The sequence below is a fragment of the Panicum hallii genome, chromosome 3 (assembly GCF_002211085.1).
Source record: "Panicum hallii strain FIL2 chromosome 3, PHallii_v3.1, whole genome shotgun sequence".
NCBI classification, from domain to species: domain Eukaryota; kingdom Viridiplantae; phylum Streptophyta; class Magnoliopsida; order Poales; family Poaceae; genus Panicum; species Panicum hallii.
Window position 1 is genome coordinate 3,243,978 of NC_038044.1, and position 18,039 is coordinate 3,262,016.

Sequence of the window (18,039 nt, forward strand, 5' to 3'; positions counted from 1 at the left end):
GAACAACAATATCACCTAAGATGAATTCGCATAGATCAAGACCAGGTATTGGTGGTGGTGATTGTTTTGTTGTTTCACAGCTAAAATTCCGTTCCGTATCTGAATATAGTTGGCTCGGAACTATGTGAATTGCTAGAAAGGGGTGAGCCTTTCCGCTAGCCTAACACCAGCGTCAGCAGGTGACAGCTCTTGCTACGAACCGGTGTCAGACCTAGCGTCGTTGCTCGACGTGTACGCCGTCGCTACCATTCCTCGTAATAAGAGCAAAAGTATGAGTGGACAGTAGCATTATCAAATCCCAATGAGGAATGAGCCCCAAATACAATACGCCGTCGATGCTAAATGCTCTATGTGTTCAATTGCTTTTTTTACAACCGTATTTACATTATTTAATAATAATCAAACCCAAATACAATAAGTGTCTATACAATAGGTGACTGTTCTGCCACACATGTGGTTCATTTACATTCACGCACTCTATCTAGTCTCAACACACACACGAAGCCAGCAGAAATCGAGGATGACTAAAGGCTCCATATATATGTGTTGGTAGCCAAGCAGCCACCTACACATCACCAGTTCCCAAAACTACCCTTGACGAAACCCGCCATGACCATTGTAGCATCCTCACAGTTTCAAGTAAATAACAAACATTTCAAGAAAAAAAACTGCAGCTATTGAGTGCCTGAACCAGATGTAAAGGTTTCATACAAGAACTGCACAAAGATTCTGCTCCATTTCTCTTATTGCAGGATACTATGCAAGTAACTGAAGCACAACAAACTTTATTGCTAAATTAATCTATGAATGTTCAACAAGCTACAACATAAAATGAACACCGATATAATAGTACAAGGTTGCCTCAGGAAGCCTGTGCTAACTACTGGAAGGATTGCACCTGCAATGTCAAAGTCGTTGCGGTTAGCGAAATGGCACAAAACTTGTAAGATTGAATGATTACTCATCAGAATCAGTTGAATAATGCAAAAGTAGCACTAGCACCTCGCACAGCTTACTGTCATTTTTAATACTTCATCATGCAATAAAAATAATGGGTTAGATATATTCAGTGTGCTCAGTCTTACAGGTCAGTATTTCTTATGCGAGCTCAAGAACAAGGGCTGATGCTCCACCTCCACCATTGCAGACACCAGCAACACCGATCTTGCCACCCTTCTCCCTAAGGACCTGTTTAAAAAGAACCAAGGACTATGAGGAACCAGATATGATGTCCCAAAATGATGACTAAAGAAGATACCCAAGATTTTTTATTTTTTTAAGAAAGAGAGAGAAACAATGATCATCAGTTGGATATGCAGTTTTATCTAGGATCACCACAATTGAAGATATTTTCGCACTTTGAAAAATCACTAACAGAAGTACAGAACCCACTAGCAGCAGTGAAGATGATTTACCCTACATGGCAAACCCTATGACATGCTCAAGTATTTGACAAAATTCATAATTATTTACGAATCAACTTCTAGTTTTATACTAGAAAAATGTTCCACATCTTAAAGAAATAAGGGATTGTAACTCAGAATAATAGAAAAATTAGCATCATAAGATAAAACTTACTCCAAGAAGGGTGACCAAAATCCGAGCACCACTACACCCAAGAGGATGACCTAAAGATACAGCTCCTCCATGAACATTAATCTTCTCCTGCAAGCACATTGTTGTTAATTCCTAATATATTGTTAGATGCTACTAAATGTTTTTGAAGAATTATATGCTACTAAATGTTGCAGCTGCATAGCAAATAACAAACGAACCAGGGTGTATTTTCTGAAATAGATGTTTTAAAATGAATGGTAGTTTGATATAGGTGTCACTTACTGAAGGAATCCCGAGAAGCTTTTGATTTGCAAGTGCAACGGCCTGTATTGAGAAGTAAAAATAGATATTGTTACCAAAAGATAAGTAACCAGTTAAAGAAACTCTCAATACATACCGAAAAGGCTTCATTAATCTCATAAAAATCAACATGAGATGACTCTAATCCAGCATTTGCGATAGCCTTTGGTATGGCAAGTGCCGGAGTGGTTGTAAAAAGCTCTGGAGCCTGTATAAACAACATTCATAGTTGAAAAGTTACTATTTTAGAATACGAATGACAGGAATTGATAAAATTTGATATCTAAAATAGTAGCATAAACTGCTCAAGAGAAAATAACTTCCTACATCCTTCAATATTAAGATCATGATGATATATCTAGAAGCGTACTCTACTCTTAAATGAGATAACGTACTCTACTCTTAAATGAGATAACTGTTACTATAGCTTACTTGAGCTGCATCTGCATATCCTTTGATCCTTGCAAGGACTTGCAGGCCAAGCTCTTGAGCCTTCTGCCCACTCACCAAGACTAATGCAGCAGCTCCATCACTGATCCACGTAAAACAAATTAGATGTAACTAATTGCAAAAGCCTACACAAGCGAACAGTAGGCAGCACACTTGACAGTACCGGTCAAGGGGAAAAATATACAGTGCAAAGTGTGATAAAGAGTGTCTATGACAACCGAGAAGAAATTATACAGGTAGGCTAATTTTCCTTGATTTAATGGGAATGAGGCATTACAAAGATATTTTTACTTTCTTATGTGATATAAATGATTTACACCAACTTATGTTACAATCCTAAAGAAATTAGATACAATTTAGAGCATAACAAGCAGTCAAACATAAATAGGCGAAGCAATTTGTAAGTACAAACAGAAGTCAAATATGAAAACAACAAAAAAGAACAGAATGCATGCGTGATATAATAAAAGAATTAATTGTTAACAATGAAACATTTTGTTTGTCAGACCTTTCAAAAAAACAGCATATTGCAGGAAAAACTTAAACATTTCACAAAATAAAATAAACGTCAAGCAGTTATACCTTATACTAGAAGCATTTCCAGCTGTAACAGTACCACCATTCTCCTTGAAACTTGGGCGGAGTTTCTTCAGTTTTACGGGGTCAAACTAAGAGACATAGAAATAACACAAGATAAGTAAAACTGTCATGTGTATTGACCTTACAATAACTGTTTGGAAAGCTCTTTATGTAAGGAGGCCCGTTGTACTCCTGCGAAGCAAGAATTATGATAAAAGTGCATGCCAGTAATTACCTTGTTCATAACCAACTACAAATTTTATTTCGTTCATAACAACTTTGTTACATGAGAAAATTACCTTGTCCAGACTTTCATCTTTTTCGATAAGTACTGGTGGTTTTCCCCTCCCAACAGGAACTTCAATCTGGTTCACAAAACATTGAGCATAAGAAAAAACCAAACAAAACATATAATATTTAGATCCAAGAAAGAGAGAAAATCACCGGAACAATCTCCCATGCAAAAGCACCACTGTCACGAGCAGCAATTCCACGCTCGTTGCTTTGGATAGCAAAAGCATCCTATGCACGGAAAAAATGTAAAATCAAATTTGCCAGTAATGGCAAATATATTTATTGCGCTATAGAAGAAAATAAATTGCATCAGATACAGGAAGACTCCTAGGCAACTGATACAGGAAAATAATCGATAACAAAAATGAAAACGGCTACAAGAAAATATTTGATGTATAGAAGGGTAATGTTGTGTACTGAAGAGCAGCTCCTAAGAGATTAAATCTATATTGCTTCAACAAGGATACAAATAGTACTCATTTTAGTATGGCACATCTACTTTCATCTTTGGAAGCAAGCAAATGAATGGTTACTCTACAGATCTAGAGCATCACATAAGCCCACCCTAGCAATCATACGAAAATCCTAATAGAAACACCATTGCTCATAAAAGGGTCCAAACTACAAGTTCATCATAAGATACTGGGAATGCTGATACAGATCCAGACCATTCACAACGATAACCAAGATAATGAAAGAAGATGTTTAAAGTGATGGTAATTGAAAAGAAAAATCAGTGCACTCTCAAAAGAATTGCCTTATTGACCACTATTGAATAACACCACTTTATGTGTTGACAAATATAGAAATAAAATTATGACACTATTATCCGAAGTAAGAGACCTGATCTTCTCTTGTAAGGGCATGATTGTCAGCACAAAGCTCGGCACACATTCCCATGGCACAATCACCATATACATCCCAAAGGCCATCCTTAAGCATGCCATCGACAAGTGTGTCATGTCCAAAACGAGACCCTTTCCTGCATTTGTAACCAGCAAGCTTATCAGATTATTGCAGCTGAAATCCATTTTAACCAAGAACCTACTATCATTTCAAAATAAAACATGTGTCTTTGTCAATTGCCTTGCCAATAGAGGATGGGCATATCAATACTAACTAGTGCCGAAAATGCAACTTAAATAAGTAAATATGCATGTATCCACCAAATAACCTAAGCATATGCTTCAGTTATGCAGCACAATATTGGATGTATCAAAACAGTGCTTTGCATACCTAGCTTCAGCAATGTATTTTGGGGCATTGGACATGCTTTCCATGCCACCTGCCACAACAATATCATTGATACCCAGTTGAATTGACTGTGCTGCAAACATAGTAGCTGCACAGAGGAAAGAAGAGCAAGAGCATGTCAGATAAAATGTCTCACTTGTGTAAATTGTGAGCAGAGTATAGCCTGGACAAATAAATTAGGTTCAAACCTTTCATGCCAGATGCGCAGACTTTGTTAACAGTGGTACAGACAACAGCGTTTGGTATCCCTGCACCCAGAGCGGCTTGCCTTGCAGGAGCTTGTCCCAAATTAGCACTCAAGACGTTTCCAAAGTAGACCTCCTGCACAAGGGACGGATCCACGTTTGCTCTTTTCAGAGCGGCTAACAGCCCCAACCAGTGGTCATGTCAGTGTGCTAGTGGGGGGCAAAACAAATATTTACATCTTGTTCAGTGACGATGTACATGCAGAGAAAATGTGTGTATCACCTTGAATTGCTATAGAGCCAAGTTTTGTTGCAGGCAAGGAAGACAAGGCACCAAGGAAACCACCCATAGGTGTGCGTGCAACCCCAACAACACATACATCTGTGAGCAAGCAAGAAAAAGTTAGTGATAGCAGAATATAGCAAAACCATCTAAAATACACCTCTCTCCCATTATATCTACAATATATTGCAAACCATGCCTCCCATCATCAATTGGTACAAACAAACGTGGAAAGCAAATACCACACTACAGTTGGCATTATATTATAATGAAACAAAAATAATCACAGGAGCTGCTACAACCAAGTACATGTGTAACACTTCCCTCCCTTAAAAAAAAGTACATGTTTAGCACTCCCTTCTGCGCAGCCCGAAAAGGGGGAAAACAGAACTTGTGCTAACATGTACGAATTTTGCAGTGAAATCAGAAGTTTCTACTATCAACAAACTTTGGAAAGCAATGGGCGCCATCAAGCGAACAGATTATGGGGAACACAAGGATAATTGGATAAGAGCAGGAGCATGGAGCACCCAGAACTCCCCATGGCCGCAGACAGGCACTAGAATTACACGGAAAGCAACCAATCCTTGCAAGCAATCTACATAATAAACTCAAAAATTCGGCCCAACAGACCGAAGCCCGCCTCCCAGCATGTCAGATCGCTAAAACTATAATGGCATGCTCATCGAGTCGTTGCCCAAGATCTCCCAGGCGGCTTTGAAGTCTGCTTGAACAGATGGGAGGGAACAAACAATACCTCTGGGGGCGATGCCGTCGGAAGCCATGGCCGCGCCGCCGGTCCGAACTGCCTAACCAACCGACCTGCAATTGGATCGGATCCGAAAACAAACAGCCGACCATTAGGGCACCCGCAATAGTTATAGTAAAGTGATCTTTATAACGGTGTCCACGTAGGATATAGCATGGAGTACTGTATACCACCTGTCCAGTAGTCCTGCTATAGCATATCGTATTTGTTTAATACTCTCTAGTCTTCGTCGTCCACAATCCCAGCCACATCCTCTCTCCTCCTCCCTCCCTCCCTTTCTCCTCCATTGCCCGCCTCGCTGGTGGCTGAGCTCCGTCCGGCCCGCTCGGCCGGCGGCGCGGCTAGCGAAGCTCCGCCCGTCCTCAAAACTGCTAGGCGGCGACCTTGCTCTACCTCGCCCTCAGGCCCAGCCCCCGCCCCGCGCTGGAGGTCGCTGGCCCCTCCTCGCCCCTGCGGCCTCGATCCGCCCCGCCTCCCCTGACCCCTCGACGGGCGGGTGGTGGGAGCACAGCTCGGCGGCGCTGCCCCTCGCCCCGTGCTGGAGTCCCTCCGTCTCTCCATTCTCTCGCTTGGCGCGTGAAACGGCGTAGGTTGGACCCGCTGCGTCGAACCGCGTGCTGTCGACTCTCGCTAGATGTAGCGACATTTTTTTCTCTCTCGATCTCCTCGTTTCTCTCTGACGTCGGGATGCTCGATTTCGCACGGCAGGAGGAAGGGAAGAGAAGGGGGCGGGCATACCTGGGGGTGCTCGTCGCCGGGGAAGAGCCGGCGAGCCCAGTCGTCGCCGCAAGGGAAGAGAGGTGTAACGGAGGAGTGGTGGACAGTGGAGTGGCAAGGGCGATCTGTCGGACCCTTGGAATAATAGCCTGCCTGATTCGAACCTGACGTGCTTCGGTTTTAACGAAAAACCAACGACTGGTTTTCCACCGGTTCGATGCTAATTGCGGCCATTTGTGGAGACCGGGCCGGCTGGGACGGTTTAGTTCGATATGGACCAGTCACATGGTTGCGGCCTGGATCCACATTAAAAAAAAAACCATAATTGTCGTATATTCCCGGCCACCCACCTATAATATTCGACGACGTTGATTAGTTTATTTTTCAAGTAACAAACGTCAAAGAAAACATGATCTGAGTAGTTGATGGTTGTGTTGTCAAGATCAAAGTGGTGTTTTTATCGACTATGAGGATCGGTGTCATGCATCTTCCTAAGCTTTACTGATCGGGCCAGCCGGCCCCACAAACTGACGAGCTGTACCTCTAAAAGACTCTTTATATCTTTAGAAATAGAGATTGAGTTAAAAAATATCCTCTAACAGTCTCTTTTTTCTAATTTTCTCGCTAACCAAAGATGGAGAGCGAGAATTGATCTTTAAACTGCACACAGGATATAGAAAAGTTGTTGAAGAGTATAAAATAATTTATACTCAAATAACTCTTTAAATGATAATTTACAAAGTAGATTTTAGAAAAAATTCTTGAAGATGCTCTTACCATTATTTCTACTCCGGGCTCAACCCCTGCGTATGAAAGCGTATGGCCTTTCTACCCCGTACCTAGCCACTCTTGTTTTTTCCTTAGTCTAATAAAAAGAAAAGAAAATTTGCCATGGGAGCTTAAGGAGTTGGCGAATGCGATACAGTCAGACGAGGATCCAACTGTAAGTTAATTTGAACTTTCCAATTTGTTTCACGAGCTCAGCGGTCATGTCGAACTCTTACAAAGGAAGCATAGCAAAAAATAATAATTGATGACATTAATTGGGTCCAGAAAAGAAAAACATCAACAACACTACGAATGATATATACATCATGGTCTTTATTCATTTGCCATTAAATAGGTAAGGTAGGTCGGAGCTCATCTACCTAGTCAACGGAAATAAATGAAACCTTTGGCGCCTTCTCTCGGTTGGTTGCCACTGAGCTAGCATCTTTTAGCACGCACACGTGATCATCTGTCCTATCCTACGTGGACGAATAAGAAGGCAAAAAAAGACAACCAAGCTATCTCCGATGGTAGACTCGTTCACAAGACCTCGTGATAAGAGTCAACAAGTTCTTTGGCTCGATCTTTTCCGACTCCTTGTCATCTGCGACACAAATACAACCATTAGTAAATAAAAAGCAATAAAAGGAAAATTTAGAGATAATACGTTAGAGAAATTAGCTTTAGTGATACTATCTTGTAGAACTAGAACTCTTTCTAGTTGTTAGAGCTGGCCTTGTGTTTGGATTGAAGCCCGGCTGGGTCGATGGCCATTTTGGCATGGCATGGGGCGTGAGCGCGAGCGATAGGACTGACGGCAGGTCGGCACCATCCAGTTGTTGGCCTATTCACGTTTTCGGTGGAGATTTGGTGCAGCGGCGGCGGCCCGGCGCGGTGCTGTCCACCGGCGGCATCGGGCCCACCGAGTCCGGCGCCTCCTCCAACGTGTGTGCCGTCAGTCCAGTCCATTGTGCGTCCGGCCTAGCAGCATTACGGTTGGCGTTTTGTCGAGTGACGAGCGGGCCCGATTGAATACGGCCCAAATCTCCTTTACGCCGGCCCATGTTCATCAGGGGCTACCGGCTACTCGTTTGTTTGCGCTCTGTTGTGTGTTGGGCGCCACTAGCACTAGGCTACTCATTGTTGGAGCTACTCGATCGGACATAAATAAATCTGCATTGATGCGTCTAACCAATTTGCTCCTGATCATTAAATTTGCTCTTAACAAATCTGGGCGCGTGCGCCATGCATATTGGCACGAATGATCGATGGATGTAGGGTGCCATTCCTGAGACAGGAACCGCTGCTATCATCATGGACGGTAATTAGTTGGAGAGGCACAAGTACTCTACAATCATAGAGCATGCAGGAAACTGGAATGAAATTAGCCTAAGCCTCGACGATGAGCTATAGCTAGGTGCCTGTCTACTAGGCGTGCCATTATTGCCTGCACGCGTGGAGCGTTTGGTGCCAACAGCTAGCGTGACCATCCAAAAGTGCAGCACTGTACTACGTACGTATCTCGTATAGATATACATGCCCTATCATTATATTATGGTAGCACATGTGTACGTGTGTGTGTGCGCAGACACGCTAGCTTGCACGGTGGTATTGGCGGCAATTGAGAAACACTGGTACATAAATGCCCATTAGTTCCGGTTGGGAAAATTTAGTTATCCCGATTTTCCAACTGAGATCGTCAATCCGGGACTAAAGGTCCCAGCCTTTAATCCCAGCCTTTAATTTCAGATCAGACAATCAGGACCAAAAATAATCTTTAATCCGAGTTGGTTACCAACCGGACCCAACACTACTAAAAAATAATAAAAAAAGGCATGTGCTTGTGCTTGCCCTGCTTGCGGCCACCAGCTTCGCCACCGCGGGGAGCTGTGCCCACACAAAACTTAAACTGAAAACGAAGAAGCCATGGCACCATCGCCCAAAACTTAACTGAAAATGAAGAAATCATACAAGTATTGCTATTTTCATCACCAAAAGAATATATACTTTTCTATTTTCACGCAAACTCAAACTGTCTAGCTGCAGCATTACCAAGCCCCGCTGCTCCGGCCACCACGCGGCCCCTGGCCTCACTGCTCTGCCGGCCGCGGCGGCCCTTGCCCCTGGCCCTGCAGCTCCGGCCGGCTGCGCCGCCCCTGGAAAAGGAAAAGGATAAGGGAGGGAGAGGGAGAGGGAAGGGAAGATGATAAGGCAGGGCAAGAAAGGAGAGGATGGTTTGGAAAATATTAAGAGGAGAGATAAGCAGTGTGGATAGAGGGGCGCGGAGAATGAAAAAAACTTGTCCCACTTCTTTCATTTTCAGTCCCGGTGGTCGGCTTGATCCAGAATAAATATATTTTTTTAGTCCCAGTTGGAGCCTCCACCGGGACTAAATATCCTCCCACCCTCCCCTCTCCCGATAGGCCCCTAGCCGTTGGACCCGGGATTAACATTTTCATTAACCTGGGTTTAAAATTGATGGGAACGAATGAGAACGACGAAAAATCGTTTCTACAGTAGTGAAATTTCCATGCATAGCACAAGCGACGACTTATATTAGCGTGTACGCTAGTATACGTACCACCACCGTGTATGATCGGTAGGAGCTAGCGTAGAACGGCTGTGCAAGTGTATACAGTACGTATACGGCCAGTAGTAGGTAGCTCGTCTGTCAAGTGGCTAGTAGCTAGGCTAGCCGGCTAGGAGAAGATTGCATTAAGCATGTTATATATATCGAGGTAATTAATGGTGTTAGTTGTATGTTCATAAGTTGCAGCGCCGTTAGAGTGGGTAAAAGGTTAGTTGAGCATGCATATAGTTTATTATTTTGCAACCCCCAAATCTGTTAGGAAACAGCTATATATGCAAGTAGTAGTACTAGTGTACTCCCGACCAACCGAGCGAGCTTAATTAGTTTAATCGCAGGTGGCTAACCACCAATCTGGTTGGCTGAAACTTTTTTTAACATACCCCACAGATTTTATTAAATTAGAGCTGATTCTTTGAAACAAACCTTTCGTGATCGGCCGCTCCGGTGCAAGCCTGCGCGTTGCGCGGCGATCAGAAAGAAACCTTTAAAAGAAATTGTTGGAACTGCTTTAATATAGCCGTCAAGAAACAAGCATTCATGCAGCATCGATCTCGTATCTCTGCAGGCGGGCAACATGAAGAGCTCTGATTGATACTGGACGCTATTAGTATTGTTACTGATTCCTGAACACACATAGAGCCCGTACGTTGGTACAAGCAGCTAGCAATAGCATGTGATGATGATTATTAGCACTTAGCGGCCGGTCGATCGATCGAATTGCATACTGCTGCCACATCAAACCATGCAGAGACAATAATGTATACAGTTAAAATAAATGATCTTTCTCAAATAAACCCGAACCAAACCAAACGGGAGCTTAATTAATTGTTGCAGGTGGCCAAGAAGTAGCTAGCTAACCACTGTTTGGTGGTCGACCGGCTCCTGCCCTGCAACACCGTCTGTCCCATTCGTGTCGATGCAGTCCACGTATCGCGTGTGGCCACTACCACTAGCAGCTAGGGTTTAATTTGTTAGATTAGTTCAGGGCTGGAGAGCACGGGCTCAAAGGACGGAGAGGTTGGGAAAAATTGAAGGAGATATGATGGGTTGGGCGCGTGACACTATTTTACCTTTAATTTTATTTTTCAGGCACTTGCAGTGTGGCGTGGCAGGATCCGTCGCCTCGAGGTGATGCATGGCTGCAGGAATGTTTGGTAATGGCTGTTTAATCATGAGCCATTAGTTTATTAGGGGGGGTCAGGCTGGCGAGCGAGCTGACCCCAGCCACAGGTCGTCGCCGGTGCAGCTGCCGCGCCGGTGATCGCGGCGGCGGGCCGCTCACGGGCACCTACTACTAAGCTGAGCGTGCTCGCTACTGTTCCAACTGCCGCCCCGGCCGCTTGCTTCCATCACGGTTCAGGCCACTGGAAGTTATTATTTGGAAAAAGAAAAAATAATAATAATCAATCACCAAGTGTAGTTTCTATTTTTGCCGGCATATCTTGAAGCTGATAAAGTTAGATGTGGCTCGCTGAGTTGGAAACTCCAAACCCGAATGGACAAGTTCCAAGTTAAGTAACCTAACCAATTACTAATCAAGTTCCAGGCACCATTACGTAGTTCAGTAGTTGCAAGAGAGGGGGGGGGGGGGAATACATGTATTCTACACAGATTTTCACAGCAAAGTTTCTTCCTTTTTTTTTGATGCGGGGCAGGGTATATGTATATCAGCAGCGCCAAAAGTCTTGAACTTCTTCCGTGAAAGGTAAAGAGGTATACACGAAAAGCAGAGCTGCGTGAGGAGTTGCACAAGCTAGAAATCATGAGAGCGTGCGCGCAGGCGCAGCCCGCAACGGTAGGAAATTTTGAGCGGCGATGAGGTTAGCATGCGTAGCTACGGGAGGGAAAGAAAGATTACACGAAAGCTCAAGCCTTTGCCGCTTAAACCAAGGAAAGCGAGTGAGATGTGTGGACATGAGCGAGGGGCTCGGAGAGCAAAATAATGCCATTGCGCGCAAAGGCTGCAACGGCAACTTTGCTTCCCGCTTTTGCTGTACACCTCCTTTACACGTCCCAAAACTGCTACACTAACACCGCATATTTGCATCAAGGATTCGTCGTACCCATACTCCACCTGTGGTCATCTCACACCAAGTGGAGAAGAATAATAGATAATTTCAAGTAAAATCGTCATCCACAGTAACAAGACTATTCAAGGTGTTAGCATGGAAACGATATGCCCAATTTTTTCAAAGGGGAGCTCTTTGTATTCCTTTTCAGGCAAATAAATCAAATCCGCCTACAAGTACATGGTGGTTAAGATTTTAGTAACGTGTTGAGGATATCAAATCTTATACGATATTGCTAGCAATCTAACTAGATTGGCCTCTTTGTTCTCAGAAAAATGTAGGTGGCAAACAATGTAAGCATTGTGAGTACTAAGTAAACATAATAAAAACAATAAATTTTAAGACAAAAAGAAACATTGAGTTTTACTATGACAATGCATGTGTCTTGGCATCTTGCCTAAAACCCATTAATTATTATTCAATGGTAGTATCTAAGTTGTAAGATTCAGTTAGGTAATATGCATCCTCTTCATTTAAGAGTTGACCCATTTCCTCGAGGGTATCCACCTTGTTCCTCATAAACATCACATTTTCAATCAATTGGTAAATGAGTATACATTCAATCTAGCTAACTGCAAGAGCGATAGCAAATTAACACGTATTTGATTGCGTAATTCATGGGATCTAAGTTTAAAAATGGCACTTTACTTGGAATCAACGTCAAGAGATAAAACTAAGCATAGCCTTAACCTCCAGGATTGGGGTTTGTAGTCTAAGCAAGTTGATTTAATTAATGATAGATGATTCACTTCAATGTACGCGTACGCATAGTGAAGTTCTAAATGTGCGTTTATACTAATATTAGATAAAATCAAATTACTATAATCTAAGTTCGCTGAACTAAGAGATCATCATTTTTTTGAATGTTCCAATCAATGATAAACTAGAATTTTTCTATTCATTTTTTGTGACCACAACTTTATCATCACAAAACACACTTGTTCAACAAGGCTTTTATTTTGAGTTAATATTTCCTATGATGGTGAACAACCAACTAAGTTTTATTATTATTAGGACATGATGTGTCTAAAATTAGAATATAGTACAACCCCAACTTATGAACAATCACAATCATCATAAATCACACCTACGTACCCAACCTTGGTGGTACACTTGTGATGCCACCTAGCAAATATCGCCACATAAACAAACTCCTCACAGCTCGCACCTACATAACGTGCTCCCGTTCCGCTTCCTCCGACAGATACGCCAACCCAAATGCCGACGACGACGGGCGCGTCGCCGGCGGCGACCGCGCACCGCCGCCGGAGCCGCCGCAAGGCGCCCCCGCCGCGCCAGCCCTGGTGCTGCTCCTTCGGCCTCGACCCCTCCACTGCGGCCGCCGCGGCCGCCAGCCGGAGCCCCCTCCCCGCGCCGCCGCGAGCCAAGCCGCCGCACCAGCTCGCGCCGCCGCTCTCCCGCCGCATCCGCTCCCCTGGGCGCGTCTCTCCCATCGATGATCCATGTTTCGCTACCGCCGCGAGTTTGTGTGTTTCCGCGCGGCTGTCGTCCGTCACCGAGTGCCCGCCGCCCGCCCTGCCTCCGCCTCCGCCGCCCCCGCCGCCGGCGGCGGTGGATAGGCCGAGGGAAATGCTGCGTCTGAGACTGGTTGAGAAAGGCCTGGTCTTGGAGGTGGACGAGGTGGAGAGGGTGCGCAGGGAGAGCAAGGTGGTGAGGAAGGTTCTTCGGGGACGAGGCGGCGAGGTGGCGGTGGAAGGAAAGGTCGAGGTGGAGTCCTTCAGGGAGGTGGTGGAGATGATGTTGGAAGACAAAGACGAGACGGCTGCGATGAGGCGGCTTGCTCGTGGTGGCGTCGCGCGAGCCATCGGTGTTCTCGAGGTGAGCTCTCTGTCCCAATTTGTTGATTTCTGCGCAAATTTTACTCTTTAGTGGTTGAATATGGTTGCTTTGTTCATGAATTGCGCATCTTCGGAAAGATTGCAACTTTTACTGTGGTGTTAATCCAGTGTAGTGCAGAGTGCTAATTTTAGCATTGACCTATTTTTAGAATCTGGTAAATACTAATATAGAGAGGTTGCGTTATTTCCTAGTTGGTGCTCAGATTGGAATAGTATAGAAATACGGGCTTGATATCCTTGAACAACCTGCAGGCAATGTTCATTGTGTTCGTAAATTTGGCCATGGAACCATGCTGTTGGTGTCAACATTACATCATATTTTGCTGAGTTTTCTTGTTGGCTAAATGAGTACACTATAGGTAAAGCATGGATACTAAAATCATTAAAGTGCATTCAGGTTTTGATATTTTCTCTCATTTCCCGCGTTAGAGCATCTTCAATTTACAAACATCAAAGCAGCTATCAATAATGTGGTGACAATAGGGATCTTGCTAAACATTTTTAAAATTTGTTGAACCATCTCATGTACTAGAACATGATACTCCTCGAATTCTGGGGAAATAAAGGCAGGTCAACCAGAAAAATGCTCTTCTTATTTGAAGAATTAAAGCTATTAATTATGCTTCTTAGCTAGTAGTTAATTTGGTTGTTGGCACCTGAAATGGTACAAAAGGTTTGACCCTCAGTTTATTGTGGCTGTGTAATGGGAGTATGTATTTTGTTCCTCGCTCTGGAATGTAACTTTGAGAGGATGCTTATTGCTGCATGTTTGAGGAAACTAGACCCTTGCTTCCACTTGCACTAGGTGTTGAGTTTACATCATACACTTTGGCCATTAGATAAGTCAAGCAAACTCCTAAATATTGGTGTTCATTTAAGTTTGTGTAGCCTGCTGAATCGACTAAGTTTCCTCTGTCTTCCATTCCTGTCTTTATTTTAATATAGAATGTGCTTGTGTTTAGTGAATTACTAAGAATGAAATTGAAATGACTGCTTTTTTCTAAGACAACTATATGATTGGATAATCAATATATTATATCGTGTATCCCTAAGAACAGGAGAAACAATCTTGATATTCTTGTTAGAGATTGGCTTCTTCTTGTTTAGGGAAGTCCCATCAGTTTTTTTACTGATTTGTACACCAATTCTAGACATGTGCCCACCCATTGATATTCTTTTGCCTGTGGGGAATACAACTTTAGACTTATTTCCTTGGTTTTGTTTTTTTTTTTTGAGAAATACGGCAGGAGTGCTGCCAAATTATTTAAGGAGGAGAAGCAAAGGTTCTTACAACAAAGTAGATATTACAAAAAACCAAAGTTAACTCAAACTCGAAACAAAAACCGCTAGACATAGAAACTAAGACACACTCGGTGCTGAGTTTGGTAGTTTCACGCATTGAAGACATCATGGTACAGTTCGCTGTTTGAAGATACTTTTCTTAAAAGAGTGTGAGGTTTAGTGTTCCATGTAACAAAAGGAGCCTATCTGCCTCATGCTTGAGATCTTCACTAACATGTGATGGCAAGTTTTCCAGTATAAGTATTGCACCTGAACGCTACATATTGCGCTGTTAGTTTGCAACAGCAACCATGATGATAATTGATCCACTTTTGTATTCTGAAATACTTCCATATGATCTTCAAGAGTGGTAATGATCCATTCTACCATTTTGGAAATATTTGGCATGTAGACTGAAGGAAATGTAGATTCTGTGAAGTGTACTTTTATACAGAGAAATTTATGCCATTATTGCATTAGATTTACCACTTTTTAAATGTGAATTAGTTTCCTGTAACTTATTCTAAATCTTTTTGCTTATTGCCTAAACAAATTTTATCAGGTATCCTTGTCACTTATGTTTGACAGAGGAGTTAACAACTGTCTAAAGTATCTTGAGGCTGTTCCATGGAATGAATCTGAAGAGGACATAATCAAGAAATTGCTTTCTCAGCATTCTTCATATGAAGCAGCTTTCAGAAATCTGCTGGCAAGGTTACAGCCACAAAGACCCACCTCATCTGCAGAACTGGTAGTTGAACTAGTCGATTCCATCACAAAGGGGACCAACAATAATGCTCGGAAAGAGCTGCGGAATTTGGTCAATGGTATCCTGTCAAAGTCCTCTGTCTACATAAAGGGCGATAAAGAGCTGGACAAGAGGAGCATTTACTGTATCTGCCATTCTTGCCTGAATTCTCTGGTGGGTTTATTTGAAGAATCTTCGGATTTGGTCCCTGCTGATCAAACCTCCATTTCGTCAGTTGGAAAAGGACCACTTGAGGGAATCTACAAGTTAGTTGAGGACACCAACTGGTTGCTGCAGATTCTAATAGACAGGCAGATGGGAGAGGAATTTGTTGATGCATGGGCCAACGAAAAGGCTCTCAGAAGCATGCACGAGCAGGTGTCGCCAATGGTACGTCATGAGCTCAGCCGGATTTCAGCGACAGTTTTTATCGCCATGGGGAACGGGAAGCTCCATTGTACTGGGGAAAAAAGGTTCAGCTTCTTTCAGGCCTGGTTCAGGCCAATGCTGGTAGATTTCGGTTGGCTCCGGAGGTATCCAAAGGGCCTCAATGTGACGGCCCTGGAGGAAGGAATCGGGCAAGCGCTGTTGACGCTCACGTTGGCGCAGCAGCAGATGCTGTTCATGGAGTGGTTTGAGGCTTTCAGCGGGCAAGGCCGGGAGTGTCCGAACCTTATGAGGGCCTTCCAGGTCTGGTGGCGGCGGTCATTTGTAAGATCCTTAGGTAGTAGTAGCTGAGTGGGTTTCTGTCCTGCAATTCATCCACCTGAATGTGTGCATGCGTACGTGATTTGTTTATGCTGCAATGACATATGGTATAGCTGGTGTGCCAGGATTCCTGACGAAGCCTGGCTGATCTATACATGTGAATTCTTTAGCTGTCCAGAGATGTAAGGAACGCATTCTTTAGTCCCTCCATGTGGAGCTGAAGGTGCATATATCAGCTGCAACTGTTGAGAAGCTGCACTGGATGAGAGTGTTGGTGGCTTGGTGCAATCTGTTTAATAAGATTGAATGTGATCAGGACTAGTGGTCCATTGGTGGGTGCCCTGCTTGCAGCTTGCAGAACTGGGACAGGGTGTCCTGAGAGAGTTCTACATGCAGCCGCTGCTGCAGGAGAGCTGGAGCTTTTGTGTCTTGGGATAGTGCCATGGTCTGCTTCCTCTGGCTGTTAACAGAGATCCATCTTCGCTTCAGAAACACCATCTGTATTTGTATATATCACTACCGTGTAAATGTCAGTATGTCTGCTTGTTTTTTTCCCTGGATTGAATAGTGTCATATGGTGCCATGGCAACATGCACATGATGTACTGTTGCTTGAATCTTGTGTTTGTTTGTTTTTCCCACTGTATATCCATGGTTGCTCGAATATGGCATGCTCAGTTGGCACTTGGCAAGGCTAGACCTGATCATGCACCGCCCGATCCAAGGAACCCTACCCGACCTGCCCGAAAAAAACTTGACCCGGCCCAACCAATGTATGGGCTGAGTTTGGGCCAAAAATTTTAACTCAAAACCCGGAAAAACCCGACTTGATCTGAAAATTATACTTAAAAATCAGGTTTTACTCGATCCTACCCAACCACATGTCGGGCCAGGCTCGGGCCGAAGATAAAACCCACAGCATGGTCTGAACCCGACCCGACCCGACGGATGATCAGGTCTAGGCGAGGCACACGTTTCTGTGGGCCAAATGCCCGTGCAGTAGCATTTTATTTTTGGAAAGGCATAATTGTTCCCAGCCTGGTTTCTCGTAGCCTTATATTGCCTCATGTATGCCTGGATGGAATTGGCGTGCCGGCTGGATCTTTCTTTCTTCTCATGAATTGAGGATTCTTTGAGGTTCAGTCAGGTTGACATGCCATGTCACACCACGGTATGGCGTCGAGTTCCAGTGGGCCAGGAGTTGGTTATGGGCTTATTGTAGCTATCAGCTGGAATGTCATCATCACCCAAAGCAAGCAGCCAACCACTGGACACGTGTCTCCTGGTGGCTTGCGCTGCCTGCTCGGAGCCATGGATGCACACGTACTGGAGCTAGATGATGAGCGCAGACTTAAGAGTAGAACACAGCTTGTTCAGGAAGACGCAGTGAGGTGCCGTGTGCCTAAGAGAGAATGCAGAGCCACCAATCTAGCATGGTTTTTTGAGGAAGTCTCATGCATGATTTATGCCATCTTAGTTTGTTGCATTTGAAAATCTAGTCTATTCACTCTGTCATTATTCTGCCCGTGTTAGTCGATCCCTTTCTCTCGATGAAGCGAACGCTTCTTCTTTGCCAGGCCGGCGGCAACTCGATCGAGCGGAACTGACTCTGGCTCTTCTTCTTCGCGA

General features: G+C 43.9%; 2 protein-coding genes and 1 long non-coding RNA gene across 3 annotated transcripts; 1 reads left to right on the plus strand and 2 right to left on the minus strand.

Annotated features, from left to right (window-relative positions):
- Positions 1–660: 660 nt before the first annotated feature.
- Positions 661–6,561, minus strand: LOC112884839 (acetyl-CoA acetyltransferase, cytosolic 1-like). The gene is made up of 15 exons (XM_025950437.1): positions 6,410–6,561; positions 5,660–5,724; positions 4,903–5,001; positions 4,623–4,796; positions 4,417–4,522; positions 4,024–4,162; positions 3,331–3,408; positions 3,186–3,251; positions 2,890–2,975; positions 2,290–2,389; positions 1,955–2,065; positions 1,840–1,881; positions 1,579–1,665; positions 1,086–1,188; positions 661–898 (listed from the first exon to the last, which is right to left on the minus strand). Exons 2-14 carry the CDS (start codon positions 5,685–5,687, stop codon positions 1,099–1,101), a joined length of 1,206 nt encoding a protein of 401 aa, XP_025806222.1. The 5' UTR covers positions 5,688–5,724; positions 6,410–6,561; the 3' UTR covers positions 661–898; positions 1,086–1,098.
- A 2,227-nt stretch (positions 6,562–8,788) lies between these two features.
- LOC112887808 lies at positions 8,789–9,395 on the minus strand. Its single transcript, XR_003227629.1, has 2 exons — positions 9,209–9,395; positions 8,789–9,106 (listed from the first exon to the last, which is right to left on the minus strand). It is a non-coding gene; the product is annotated as an uncharacterized LOC112887808 (long non-coding RNA).
- A 3,638-nt stretch (positions 9,396–13,033) lies between these two features.
- LOC112886701 (BTB/POZ domain-containing protein At2g13690-like) lies at positions 13,034–17,046 on the plus strand. The gene is made up of 2 exons (XM_025952671.1): positions 13,034–13,654; positions 15,518–17,046. Exons 1-2 carry the CDS (start codon positions 13,034–13,036, stop codon positions 16,439–16,441), a joined length of 1,545 nt encoding a protein of 514 aa, XP_025808456.1. The 3' UTR covers positions 16,442–17,046.
- The last annotated feature ends 993 nt before the right edge of the window (positions 17,047–18,039 follow it).